Source organism: Peromyscus eremicus, chromosome 12 (assembly GCF_949786415.1).
Source record: "Peromyscus eremicus chromosome 12, PerEre_H2_v1, whole genome shotgun sequence".
Lineage (NCBI taxonomy): Eukaryota > Metazoa > Chordata > Mammalia > Rodentia > Cricetidae > Peromyscus > Peromyscus eremicus.
In genome coordinates, this window is record NC_081428.1 from 21,508,184 (window position 1) to 21,522,302 (window position 14,119).

A 14,119-nucleotide genomic window follows, 5' to 3' on the forward strand; every position below is an offset into this window, starting at 1 on the left:
TTTCAAAAGTCCTACCAAACTGAGACATAGTCTGTCTATACTTGTTTTGTGTGTGGTAAGAATTCATGCACTTCTTTAGAAACTTTCTTACCTTTTTTTATACTTGCAGTCTTGGTTTACAAAGATATTTTTCCTTTCCCAACATCTTTGGCTTGCATGACTAACCCAACATCAGTAGAAATAATTCTAGGCCTGGGTTTTACAGTTTTATTTGAAGCTCTGGGGACTGGGACATGAGCACAGGAGGATCGAGTCTCAAATGTAGGCAAAGACTGACTTAGAAAACTAGACGGCTTATTTAGTAGTGTGAGCCCAGATAGAACTGGCCAGTGAGAACTGATACAGAGTATCAGTTCTTAGGTAGATGAGGCAGCTTCTTTTACATCCTGTCATTTCCATTCATGGCTCCTCATTTAAACAAGGTAAGAAGCTAGTTCTGTAGGTGTCTCATGTTGATCGTGTGTAGTGACGTAGCCAATCTCCAAAAAAATGTGACCGTCAAGTACAAGGAGGGAGTAGATTGGTTTCTGAATATTTGAAAATACTTGCTCTTCTTCTACAATTCAAAACACCTATCTTGTCCTGTTTCCAGCTGAAGAAAATAATCCAAAATGAATTTTGAAGAAGTCAAAGAAATAGATAAAAAAAGAAAAAAGGAGAGGTAGGGCTGTGATCAAAGGCACACTGCTGTAAAGCTCAAAGTTCCACCCTCTGCATGTGCAACCCAGTAAAGATAAAAATAAAAAATAAATATTTTAAAATGGAAACTTTCTGCTATTTCATCCATTTCCTAAAGGGTAATATTTGCAAGATAGAAAAGCTAAAACATGTGTAGCTAAGTAGATTTTTCAAGTCATATCTAGGACTTAGTCTCCTATGCCTATGAGGTTGTCTGTTCCAGCCTTTCCTGGTCTCTGAAAACAAAACGCAATTGTCTAGAAACATCATGTGACTTTCATTTTTGGACATATAAAGAGGACAGATGCCAGAAATTATTTCCCTGCATAAGACTTCTTAGAATGTGGTGTTCGAAAGTGAAGAAATGCTGAACTCTCAACTATTGCCTCTTATGTACAAGCATCCATACAGAGTCTACTTTCAGGAGACAAATAATAGAAAAATGCAGACTTGACTTGTGTCACTTTCAACACACAACCCCGAGATTGCTCTTATTTTAATCTTATGGAATAAAGTAGTGTTAGAATATACATGTCAAAAAGATGCATATTGTGTGTTAGGCTATTCTGACTGAAAGCTATTTATCTTCTATGAAACTGCTTCGCTTAAGAAATAAAGAAGAATGACTTCCATTTGTTGATAAGATGGTGAATTCTGATGATGTGGCACCATGCTGCTGCAGGCTTATTTTTATCTATCCTACTTTGTGAATCATATCTTCTACAACCAACCTAAAGATTAAATGCACAACCTTCATGTTCTTTGAATGATAAAGACCTTGAATATATGGTTATATAAAAGTGTGACATTGTTTAAAAAAACAAATGCATGTCGAAGTCATAGGCTAAAAATAACTCTTTGAAAAGAATAGGATGCACAAATTAGCAGCATTTATGTACATGTCTTTATTACTATAATGGAATAAGACCAGTTCATGTATGTCAGTCCATTCCTAGTTTGGGGTTCTATTGTTAGGTGAATATTTGGAGAGTTTCAGCTTTGCCAGTCATTTAATATAAAAAAAAAATAAGCAAAGTGAGCATGTGTCTTCAGTGTTAAAACCTTGTGATAATTCAGGAAAGAGAATAAGCCAGATGTGAATCCTTAATGTATATAAAGTATTTAAAGAGGATAGAAGATAGGACAATGGATGGGGAACAGGAATCTAAGATTTAGAAAAAAAAAAAAACACTTTTTTTCATTTTTCTCTTAGCCCAGAAATAGATAGTGTTGTTCTAACTTTGACCTTTATAATGTAAACTGGGTTAAATATTTTAGGACACTACCTGGTGGGAGGCAAGATTCTGATAGAAGGGCAATGAGAGGTGTTCGAGCTGGTCACGGGTTTACTGCTGGACAACAATGACTTTGGGGTTCTGCAGTCCCAGCAGGATAATCAGAGGTATTCAGAATCCACCCCCATGTTGCATTATCCCTGAGCAGAATAAGGCCATTGGCTCTTTCTCCTGGGGATGTAGCTAAAGTGTGAGACAAAACATGGACTGTGAGGCAGCTCTTGAAGGAACAGAAAAAACAGGATCTGTTGACTTGGTACATATAAGGGTTCCTGTGTTTATGATGGGGCTTTAAAATTGGTCTCCGCTTTGGTAGGAAATGTTCTCATCAACTTGAAGAGGGGTGTGTGTGTGTGTGTGTGTGTGTGTGTGTGTGTGTGTGTGTGTGCCTGCACATGGGTAGGTGCATGCATATGCGTGTGGGCTGCTGGAGGTTTTCTACATACAACATCTTTAAAGCCCCTTTATCTTACTCAGAAATGCTTACTTAGAATAAAATAGCTAACTGCTGTTTATAGTGTATAGGTACCATTTCTTCTGCACAGTTTCTTTCTGTACATTTGGAATTATATTGCTGTATCTTAAATGTGTCTACCAAACTGTGTACTAGTGTCCTTGGGTTAAAGGGGTGATGGAAATACCTTCCTTTCTTAGCACAGAGGGCTAATTAAATTTTAAATTGTAAAATTATGGTCATGAAATAAGAAAACTTCACAGAATCAGTATTCAGTCTATGTCAGACACTTGTACATTCTGCTTTCAGTGCCAAGTGAGGAGGAAGGGCGAAGAGTGGGTTGTGTGCCAGGTTGTTGGCACAGGTTGTGGTCACAGCAGCCCCTCATTGCTCTACCATCCCCAGTTGTGCCTTCCTGCCTGCCCAAGTCGATGCAGGGCAAATGGGAGGGCTCTGTCAGTAGCTGGAACAAGCGTCGCTAGCGGGGGAGGTATGCAGCCATGGCAGACAGCCGTCCAGCAGTTGGCCCAGCAGTGTGCCAGTCTAACCTGGAGTCTAGCCCTGACATGTGTACCTGGGCTCTCTAACCCACCTGGAATATGATTCAAATCTGGATACAAAAAGAAAGATACACATTTTTAGAAAAGATACAATAATTGCTCACATAAACAAGTAGATGAGACAGACAGATACGTTATTGGTATTTGTTTACACAATCACACACCTACACAACTTAATATGTTTCTAATCATAGCTGCTTGGCTTTAGGATTTAATTTCTTAAGATTTATTTTTTGCCGTTACGCTCTAAGATTTCATTTATGGCAAATAGCATATTCCATATAATAAAAAAATAAACAAATCAAAACATTTTTATCCTTTCTTCAGAGAGTAATTTCTAGTGAGAAGAACTTAGTTTTCACATCAGTCATATAAAGACTACTGCAATGCCTTTGTGTGCATGTGGGTGCATGTGCATGTACGTGTAACACTCTAGCATTTGCTTTTATGCTACAGTACAACTGTGACCTAGCCTAGGCGATCGGATTTCCTCTGGGCACACATGTCATTAGAGGGTAACTAGAATACTAGGCTGCAAGGATGCATGGGTGACTCCATCTTCTCTCACAGCTCAGAAAAATAGACACAACCAATTGCTTTTCCTTGAATGGATTTCTCATATTTTGTTGTCATTCTAAAAATTAGGTTACAAAAAAAAGTAACTGTTGTTACCACATAATTCAAGGGCATATTTAAGATGTTTTAGTTATTAAGATTGCCTCCCTAGACAAGGCCTCACTATACAAAATACAGGCTTGGTTATCTGTAGAATGGCTGGATTTCAGTGTTAGGGACTCAAATGGAGCTCAATCTTGAAGAGGCTTGTAGCTACCTTAAAATGTATATGCCTGTTCTTCTTCACTGGTGATGGTACACAGTCACAGAATGTAAGCTTCATAAAGCCAAGCAGCACCTTTATTACTCTCAAGGTTCTTAGAATCCTTTTCAGTCACCTTTAGTTTTAATTTAACAAGTGTAAATATTGTTTTGTTAGTGTACAACCACTTTCCATCAATACTTCCTTTGGCCAGGCATTTCCCTGTGTCTCTCAGCTTACATTATTTTATATGTTAGGTAGTCACAGAAACAGATATTTTTACATCTAAAGCAAACATGATAGTAAAGTTGAAATCTGGAAAATTTAGGGTTAAAAATCCTGGAAGGTCAAGCCAAAATGAGAAGTTCTGACTTTCATGAACCTTTAACTTTGTAACATGTGAGAATTGGGAAGCTTGCTTTCCTTGGAGACAGAAAAGTTCTTCCCAGGAAAAGGATCTAGTTTTATGTCTTTAAACTGTTCTTCACTTTTAATATAATTGAGACTGCCTACACTTAATTAATTAAATGTCACAACTCCAATATAATTATTCTATGAATAATTATATTAGCTGTCTTATGTTTTAAACACCATGCCATTTTTCAACACTGATGACAATCTTATATCTATGATTTTTGATTTATGGACTTTATATAATTCTCTAAAACTTTTGGTAGGGAATAAAATATTCTCTAAATAGTCTTTTTTAATATGGTAATTTTAATTTCCTTATGTAACATATAGAATTCAATTATTAAAGTTTTATTGTGGCTACTATTAATTGATTATTAAATTGCTAATGAGAGAGACATATCAATAATTATACTCAGTTATGCTCATGTTTGGGAAATTCACAAACCATTCTGTGGCTATATTGAATAAAAATACTGTTTTAACTTTTCCAGTATCTAAAAATAAAATATAAAATATTATAGATATCTAAGAAATAAACAGAAAATCCATCTGTCATTTGAATACATCCATTTGTTAATTAATTATCTGAACATATACTCTTATATAATTTGAATAACCGTAGTATAGAAAAATACATGTTGTTTATTTTGTTGTTGTTTTGTTTTTTAAAGTACCACCAGAAATGCTTTAGTGTGTAAACATGCACTCAGATATCCTCTGTGAAGTCAATAATTTTGGCAGTAAACTATTTCTTATTACAATGTGTTATTTTCCTGGCTAGTTGAAATGATTGGACCACAGGACAAAGGTGATGTAGATTGTGGTATCAATTTCCAGGTAAGCCAATTAGTTAGCCTTGCTCTGTTCCAACAACACATGAGAGGTCTAAATGAATTAGAAGAAAATGTGAATGTATTACTGTGAGTTTATTCTCTCTGTGGCAAAAAAGAAAACCCAAACAAATAAAACAACAACAATAGCCCAAGACCTACATTTGTCCCAATCCCTGACATTAGTGTCAGGAGGAAAAGAAACAAGAACAACTCTGGCCCTTTGCATCCAGAGCCCGGGTGCTATGGCTCTGTCCTCTCCACAGTGCTGTATAATGACCTGCCTTTTCTTTTTATAGTTACAGTTGAGGGTTTCCAGCTGATAACCTGCCTGAATTTATTGCAGCCCTGGTGGGAAGCATCTGAGGAGAGCAGTCATGTTTTCCCTTCACGAGGAAACTATTAGCAAATCACTGCTGTTCTGTAAATTACTGTACTGCTTAGGTCTCAGCCTGAGAATCTACTTTCTCTCTTCACAAAAATTGCAGATGGAGGGACTCTCACAGTAAAGAATCTGTATTTAAAACCAAGCAATTCCTAGAATTCAGAGACTGTGAGACAGCATTTCTCGGGTGGAAACAAAACAAATGCTCTTTCATTACTAAAACAATGTATGTGCTCTGGAAAAATCCAATTTTCATTGACTGTCTGGGGACCATTTGTAGAGTGTGTAGAGGCTTCTGAGGATGAAAAAAAAGAAGCTAAGTGTTTATTTTTTGAAAGAAAAAAAAAGGAGATAATTTTGGAAATCAGAGGCTTCTGAGCCTAAGTTGTCTGTCTTCAGAATTGCTCCACAAACTCTACTCAACCTGAACAGGGGGGGCTAGGAACAAATGAGTATGATGATTCCAAGTTTTGCTTTGAATGTCATTCTGAACAGAAGTAGTGCAGGGCTCTTCATTTTACATTGAGGCAGTAGGCCCACACTTAATCTGATAAAACGTGGCCTTTTGTTCACCAGCAAGACTAGAGGGATCATACTCAAATATCTACAAATGTTAGAACATTGGTATGAACCCTTCTTTGAAAATCAGGTAGAATTCTGCATTGAAACCATCTGGTCCTGGGCTTTTTTTGGTTGGGAGACTTTTACTGACTGTTTCTATTTCCTTAGGGATTATTGGTCTATTTAAATAGTTTATCTGGTCTTGATTTAACTTTGGTACGTGGTACCTAGCCAGAAAATTGTCCATTTCTTTTAGATTTTTTCCATTTTTGTGGAGTACAGGTTTTTGAAGTATGATCTGATTATTTGGATTTCCTTGTTGTCTGTTGTTATGTCTCCCTTTTCATTTCTTTTTTTTTTTGGTTTTTCGAGACAGGGTTTCTCTGCGTAGCTTTGCGCCTTTCCTGGAACTCACTTGGTAGCCCAGGCTGGCCTCGAACTCACAGAGATCCGCCTGGCTCTGCCTCCCGAGTGCTGGGATTAAAGGCGTGTGCCACCACCGCCCGGCTCCCTTTTCATTTCTGATTTTGTTAATTTGGATTCTCTCTCTCTCTCTCTCTCTCTCTCTCTCTCTCTCTCTCTCTCTCTCTCTCTCTCTCTCTCTGTCTTTTGGTTAGTTTGGATAAGGGCTTGTCTATCTTGTTGATTTTCTCAAAGAACCAACTCTTTGTTTCATTGATTCTTTATATTGTTCTCTTTGTTTCTATTTTATTGATTTCAGCTCTCAATTTGATTATTTCCTGGTGTCTATTCCTCCTGGATGACTTTGCTTCTTTTTGTTCTAGGGCTTTTAGGTGTGCTGTTAAGTCACTAGTGTGAGATTTTTCCAACTTCTTTATGTGGGCATTTAGTGCTATGAATTTTCCTCTTAGCACTGCTTTCATAGTGTCCCACAAGTTTGGGTATGTAGTACTTTCATTTTCATTGAATTCTAGGAAGTCTTCAATGTCTTGCTTTATTTCTCCCTTGACCCATTGGTGATTCAGTTGAACATTATTCAGTTTCCATGAGATTGTAGGCTTTCTGTAATTTTTTTCTTGTTGTTGAAATCTAACTGTAAGCCATGGTGGTCCAATAGAATACAGGAGGTTATTCCAATTTTTTTTGTATCTGTTGTGATTTACTTTGTGACTGTGTATGTGGTTGATTTTAGAGAAGGTTCCATGGGGTGCTGAAAGAAGGTATATTCTTTTTTGTTAGGGTGGAATGTTCTGTAGCTATCGATTAAGTCCATTTGAGTCAGAACATCTGTTAGGTCCCTTATTTCTCTGTTAAGTTTCGAGCTGGCAGATCGGTCCAGTGGTGAGAGTGGGGTGTTGAAGTCTCCCACTATTAATGTGTGGGGTTTGGTGTGTAATTTAAGCTTTAGTAATGTTTCTTTTACATATGTGGGTGCCCTTGTATTGGGGGCATAAATGTTTAGAATTGAAACTTCATCTTGTTGGATCTTTCCTGTGATGAGTATGTAATATCCTTCTTGATCTCTTTTGATTGATTTTAGTTTGAAGACTATTTTGTTAGATATTAGGATAGCTATACCAGCTTGCTTCTTAAATTCATTTGATTGGAAAGTCTTTTCCCAGCCTTTTACTCTGAGGTAGTGTCTGTCTTTGAAGTTGAGGTGTGTTTCTTGTATGCAGCAGAAGGATGGGTCCTGATTTTGTATCCATTCTGTTCGCCTGTGTCTTTTTATAGGTGAATTAAGTCCATTGCTTTTAAGGAATATTAATGAACATGATTGTTAATTCCTATTATCTTTTGGTGGCAGTGTGTGTGTATTTCTCTTCTTTGAGATTTACTGCTGTGGGGTATCCACTGCCTGTGTTTTCATGGGTGTATCTGGACTTCCTTAGGTTGGAATTTTCCTTCTAGTGCTTTCTGTAGGGCTGGATTTGTGGATAGGTATTGTTTAAATCTGGTTTTGTCTTGGAATGTCTTGTTCACTCTGTCTATGATGATTGAAAGTTTTGCTGGGTATATTAGTCTAGCCTCGCATCCATGGTCTCTTAGTGTCTGCATTATATCTGTCCAGGTCCTTCTGGCTTTCAAAGTCTCCATTGAGAAATCAGATGATATTCTAATGGGTTTGCCTTTATAAGTCACTTGGCCTTTTTCCTTTGCTGCTCTTAATATTCTTTCTTTATTCTGTATGCTTAGTGGTTTAATTATTATGTAGCAAGGAGACTTTTTTGGGGAGTCTACTCTATTTGGTGTTCTATAAGCTTCTTGTATCTTCATAGGTATTTCCTTTTTTAAGTTGGGAAAGTTTTCTTCTATGATTTTGTTGAATATATTTTCTGTGCCTTTGAGTTTGTGTTCTTCTCCTTCTTTTATCCCTATTATTCTTAGGTTTGGCCTTTTCATGGTGTCCCAGATTTCCTGGACATTTTATGTTATGACTTTTTTGTCTTTGGTATTTTCTTTGACTGACGAATCTATTTCCCCTATTGTATCCTCTACATCAGAGATTCTCTCTTCCATCTCTTGTATTCTGTTGGTTATGCTTGCATCTGTGTTTCCTGTTTGTTTACTCAGATTTTCTATTTCCAGCATTCCCTCTGTTTGTGTCTTCTTCATTGTTTCTATTTCACTTTTCAGGTCTTGAACTGTTTCCTTCACATGTTTAATTGCTTTTTCATGGTTTTCTTGGCTTTCTTTAAGGGATTTATTGATGTCTTCCAATATTTGTTTGTCTTTTCCTAAATTTCTTTATTGATTTCTTCCAATTTTTTTGTCTTTTCCTCAGTTTCTATAAGGGAAGTTTTCATTTCCTCTTTAAAGGCTTCTAGCATCTTCATGAAACTATTTTTTCAGGTTGCTTCTTCTACATTGTGATGTTCCAGTCTTGCTGTTGTAGAAGGGCTAGGTTCTGGGGATGCCATATTCTCTTTATGTTGATGTATGCATTTTTGCACTGGCATCTAACCATCTCTTTCTCCAATAGATGCAAGAGGTGCCTGTGTTTGAGCAAGTTGCTATTGGTCCACTCTGTGCTTGCTGTGTCTGTGTCACAGGGGGCTCCTCTGGGTCCAATCTTAGCTCTTGGTCTAATTAGAGCTAGTAAATTCTGTATGTCTGGGAGCTGCTCTTAGTCCAATCTAAGCTAGATGATTCTGTAGTTCAGGGAGCTGCTCTTGGTCTTACTAGGGCTCTTGGTCCAGTCTGAGCTGATAGATTCTGTGTCTCAGGCAGCCATTCTTGGTCCAATGAGATCTGGCAGATTCTGTGTCTCAGAAAGTTTCGTTTCTTTTCAGTAACAATAAGACGAAAAGGCAAGATGACCAACTCCTTAGAAAATGATGCCTAAACTCAGCTGCCTGTCCATAAAAGGAGGGCTTAGAAACACAGTGACATATCTTCATCAAGTCCACTTACTAAACAAATCTCCTACAACTTCAGGATCTTTGCTAATAAACAGCAAATGCTTCAAGACAGCTAACTTTTATGATCAAATCATTAATATCACCAGGACTGAAAGGTCAGATACCAGAATACTTAAAAGTTGTAGTAATAATTTATCAGGAGAATATTATTGATATACTATATTGTATTATATTGTACTTATTTGTGGTTGATATATTGTGCACCCTAATAAACTTATCTAGGGATCAGAGAACAGAACAGCCATAATATTAAACATAGAGGTTAGGCAGTGGTAGCACATGCCTTTAATCCTAGCATTTCAGAGGCAAAGATCCATCTGGATCTCTGTGAGTTCTAAGCCACACTGGAAACAGTCAGGCATGGTGACTCACTCACACCTTTAATCCCAGGAAGTGATGGCAGAAAGCAGAAAAGTATTTAAGGCATGAAGACCAGAAACTAGAGCTGGTTAAGCTTTTAGGCTTTAGAGCAGCAGTTCAGCTGAGATCTATTTGGATGAAGACTCAGAAGCTTCCAGTCTGAGGAAACAGGATCAGCTGAGGAATTGGCAAGGTGAGGAAGCTGTGGCTTGTTCTACTTCTCTGATCTTCCAGCATTTACCCCCATACCAGGCCCTAGGTTTGTTTTTATTAATAAGACCCTTTAGGATTCATTCTACACTTATTATATTATATGTTAATATTATATCAGGAATCATTTATTCAGGAGAATGGGATAAATGTGGCTTTTGTGGTTTCAAATTAAAATCCTCCAGGAAAGGGTTAAAGGAAATTGTGTGTTCATTTTGAAAATGAGTAGATCAGGAAGTGGTTTTTAACATTTTTTCAGCCTTTCTGAATGAGTACTTATGTAACACAGAATTACAAAATACATTAAGCATTTTCTCAATTTATCTAAGTGTGATACATAATCACTAGCATTCTGATACAAAAAAGGGAAGTTCATTCACTACATACAGGTGTATCTGAAATCATCAGAGCTTGGTTCTTACTTCTATTAGATGTTATCATGAGGATGGATTGGCTAGATGGCAGAGCATACACCAACTTTTACACTATGGAGCCTAGACAATGCTCTTGAAAAACAGAGGATGATGTGTAAGATAAAGACAGATTCCTAAAGATAACATAATTAGCATCATGTGAGTCAACTGTAAACATTTTTGGATTTTGAAGCTCTGCTATATCTTCCTCTAATTGGAAGTGCAGGACAATGTGATTAAGAATATGAGTCACAATTTTAGCCTCAATTATAAATCTATGTGCTTGATCATCCCAGTGTGAGAACAGTGAAGAATCCCTGCTGTTAGGGGAAAATAAGGATGTGCTAATGTGGTAATACAGCTAAGAGATGACAGCTAGAGATTCATTTTCTGTTGGAAGAACTTGGCTCACGATGCAGAGGAATGTCTATCTCTGGCATCAAAGAGGACAAGGAAACTTCACATTGACAAAGAGAAGCCTCATGACAAAGGATCCCTGAAGGGAGTCACAGGATACAACGTTGCTTAGGTTCTTTAGAGAAACCTCTTGTTCCAGTTCTAATATTCTTCATTCTAAAAGATAATGCTTTCTTGTGTATAAAACTGCTTTATTGAATACATGTCAAAATAAACTATTGTTATTTAGAATTAAAAAGGATTTCATGAAGCAGTCCTTGGAAATTCAGAATTTTATACTCAAAAAGTTGCCTAATTTTCTTACATCTGTTTCTATGGTGAATGCAGAGATAGAATTTTGCAAATAGTATTAGCTAAATTCCAAGTGTTTGAAGACCTGCTGTACAGTTTCTCATGGTGAGCGATCTTTCAGTTACATATCCACATATTCATAATTCCAGAATGTACATCAAGATCATTTGGATTATACTTAAAACTACACGTGACTTTTCTAATGATCCTTTAAGGAATATTTGGACCAGGCATCTGTCATACTGTGGATACAATCTGTTTTCTTTGGCAACTTATTATTAATGTAAAATGAGAGTCCATATTGGTCTTTGCTCATGTAGGCAGCTCATATGAATAACATGAAGCTAGAAGTGAACAATGATAAGCAATTGCTGACTTCCAAGACTTTGAACATCTGAGCACACATATCTGGTGTAAAACAAATAAATGTGTATTGTATTCACAGGAGTTTCTGTTGAAGTAAAGTCAAGATTTGAATGGTTAAAACAGGATAATGTTTTCAACTGACAATCATATAAAACTTGTCTTGGCTTTTCCTAACCACTGCACATTTTCCATTCATAGCCACTGAAGAGCAAGGAAATGAATCTGTGCCTCTGTCCTTAAGACCAGACATCTTAAGTAAGTCACAGTTAGATGACTGCCCAAGGGACTCTGGCTGTTATATCTCATCAGGAAACTCGGATAATGGCAAAGAGGACCTGGAGTCAGAAAATCTGCCTGACATGGTACAGAAGATTGCCATCACAGAACCCAGTGACTGAAAACACATTCACTGAACTCCTTATCTACAGAGGAATTCCATTTGAACTCTTCATCTGCTACAAGATCAAACAGAAGTGTTCTAAATGCATCCCAAAGTGCAAATTGTTTTAATATGAATGATTGCACATACAAACTTATATCGCTAAATTCCCAATGAGTGTATGTAAAATGTATATTTATTAAATACTATGTGTTAAAGTTCATCTACCTATATTAGAAAAATGATATAATGCAAGATACCATGCCTGTGCATGGTATATGCTGTACTTACCTTTATTTCATAAGTGTAAAAAATATAATCATGAAAACTGTGTATTTATATATATTATTGAATGTATTATAGAAAGCATTTCAGTTGAACTGATTTCTACAGACAGCATATACACTCTTTTTTTTTTAATTGCTGGAAAAACGTAGGCTGAGATTAGATACTTTGTTCTGATCAAAGGTGGAGTTTTACTAATGATTTCCTGTTTATTTCTTCATTCTGTTATCTAATATGCAGATGGAGTTAACAATACACTTTCTGTTTTGATTTAGTAAAAATAATTGTAGAGGTATTTTATTTTTATATGTAAATATTTTTAATTTTTCTTAACCCTAATAATAATAATAAAATATACCATGTACATATTGTATTTACAAGGCTAAAGTTACTTAAGGTATTTTAATATTATATTTTAGAGAAAGTTTCTATTAGAACATGTTGTATCATCAGTTAAGAAACTATAGATTCCCAAAGCATCTCCTAATCCCAGATCCATGTTACTGAACTCTTGAATACTCCAGATTTCAGCTTGACATGCCCAAACACTTCATTTTCGCTGTAAAATTGTCTCTCCTATTTTCTTTCTACCCCATTATTTTTTTTAAACCAAGAGCTAGTTACTGAAATGGAAAGTTATTTTTTCTTTGATCTGCTTTTATCTTCCTCAGACAAATTCACAAATGTGAATCCTACCTCTTAAATTCTTGTAATATTTATAACATCTCATCCATTCCTAGGACTGCTGTCACATTTTGGACTCTTGTGTGGAATGTTGTAATGTCTTTCCAATAGATATCCCATCTTCAAATCCATCTCCACATAGTCACTAGAAAAATCTTCACGACTCAAATAAAAATCATCCTCCTTGCTTAAAACATTTAATGGCTTCTCATTAACTTGAGTATAACATGTAAACACATGAAAGTTCTTTGCAGAGGACTTTGAACCCACCTTATGAGTCATCTCTCTGATCTCACCTTGCAGTGCATAACCTACTTGTAGTCTTCCAAATCCTCTATTCCCTCCATGACTCTCCATGTGTTGGGTATATTTTCAATGCCTTTCCTGATGTTTTTTTCAGCTGAATCCTCCCTCTATTCTGTCCTCAATCTACCACAAAAGAGTGCCTTGCTATGCTATAATTTTGTGAACCCCTTCTGTGCTTTATTCTTTGTGTGTTCAAGGCCCCCTTATACATAGTTGGCTACAGAAATCCTCTATTTCTTTACCTGATAGCTGACTTTACACAAGACTGATCTCCTCCTGATAGATTTTATTTGCCTAGGCTTTTAACTACCCAGGGTGTAGTAAAATCTGGCTGACTTAGGAAACAGTTGCTAGAGTTTATTGAGTATGGTGATTATTTCCAATGTACAACTGTACCTTTCCAGTTAAGTCACTCTTACCAACCTACAGGTGAATGCCTCCAAATTATCAAAAAGTTTTTGAAGACAATGTAGAGTTGGAAAATGGCTCAATGTTTAAGAGCACTTTGTTGCTAGAGTTTTCCTGCCTGGCCCACAGTCAGGGCAAATCTCTTTCACCTGCCAGTCCCACAGCCTCTCAGACCCGACCAAGTAAACACAGAGACTTATGTTGCTTTCAAACTGTATGGCCGTGGCAGGCTTCTTGCTAACTGTTCTTATAGTTTAAATTAATCCATTTCCATAAATCTATCCCTTGCCACATGGCTCGTGGCTTACCAGGATCTTCACTTGCTGTTTGTCATCGTGGCGGCTGGCAGTGTCTCTCTGACTCAGCCTTCCACTTCCCAGCTTTATTCTCCTCCTTGCCCCGCCTACACTTCCTGCCTAGCCAATGGCCAATCAGTGCTTTATTGATTAATCAGTAACACATTTGCCATACATCCCACAGCAGCACTTGCTCCTCAATCATGAGATCAGGAGATTAGATCCCAGCAACCAAGTGAGTGGCTCACAAACATTTGTAACTCCAGCTCCAAGGGGCCAGATACCCTATTCTGGCCCCCATGGACAATCTCACACACATGTGCTCAT

At 36.9% G+C, this 14,119-nt stretch overlaps 1 protein-coding gene across 1 annotated transcript in view; it reads left to right on the forward strand.

Annotated features, from left to right (window-relative positions):
• Positions 1–11,982, forward strand: part of Samsn1 (SAM domain, SH3 domain and nuclear localization signals 1) — a 48,010-nt gene extending 36,028 nt beyond the window's left edge. Inside the window, exon 8 of the mRNA XM_059277523.1 lies at positions 11,633–11,982. Coding sequence (XP_059133506.1) covers positions 11,633–11,832 — 200 coding nt within the window. The 3' untranslated portion in view covers positions 11,833–11,982. The remainder of the gene's footprint in view (positions 1–11,632) is intronic.
• The last annotated feature ends 2,137 nt before the right edge of the window (positions 11,983–14,119 follow it).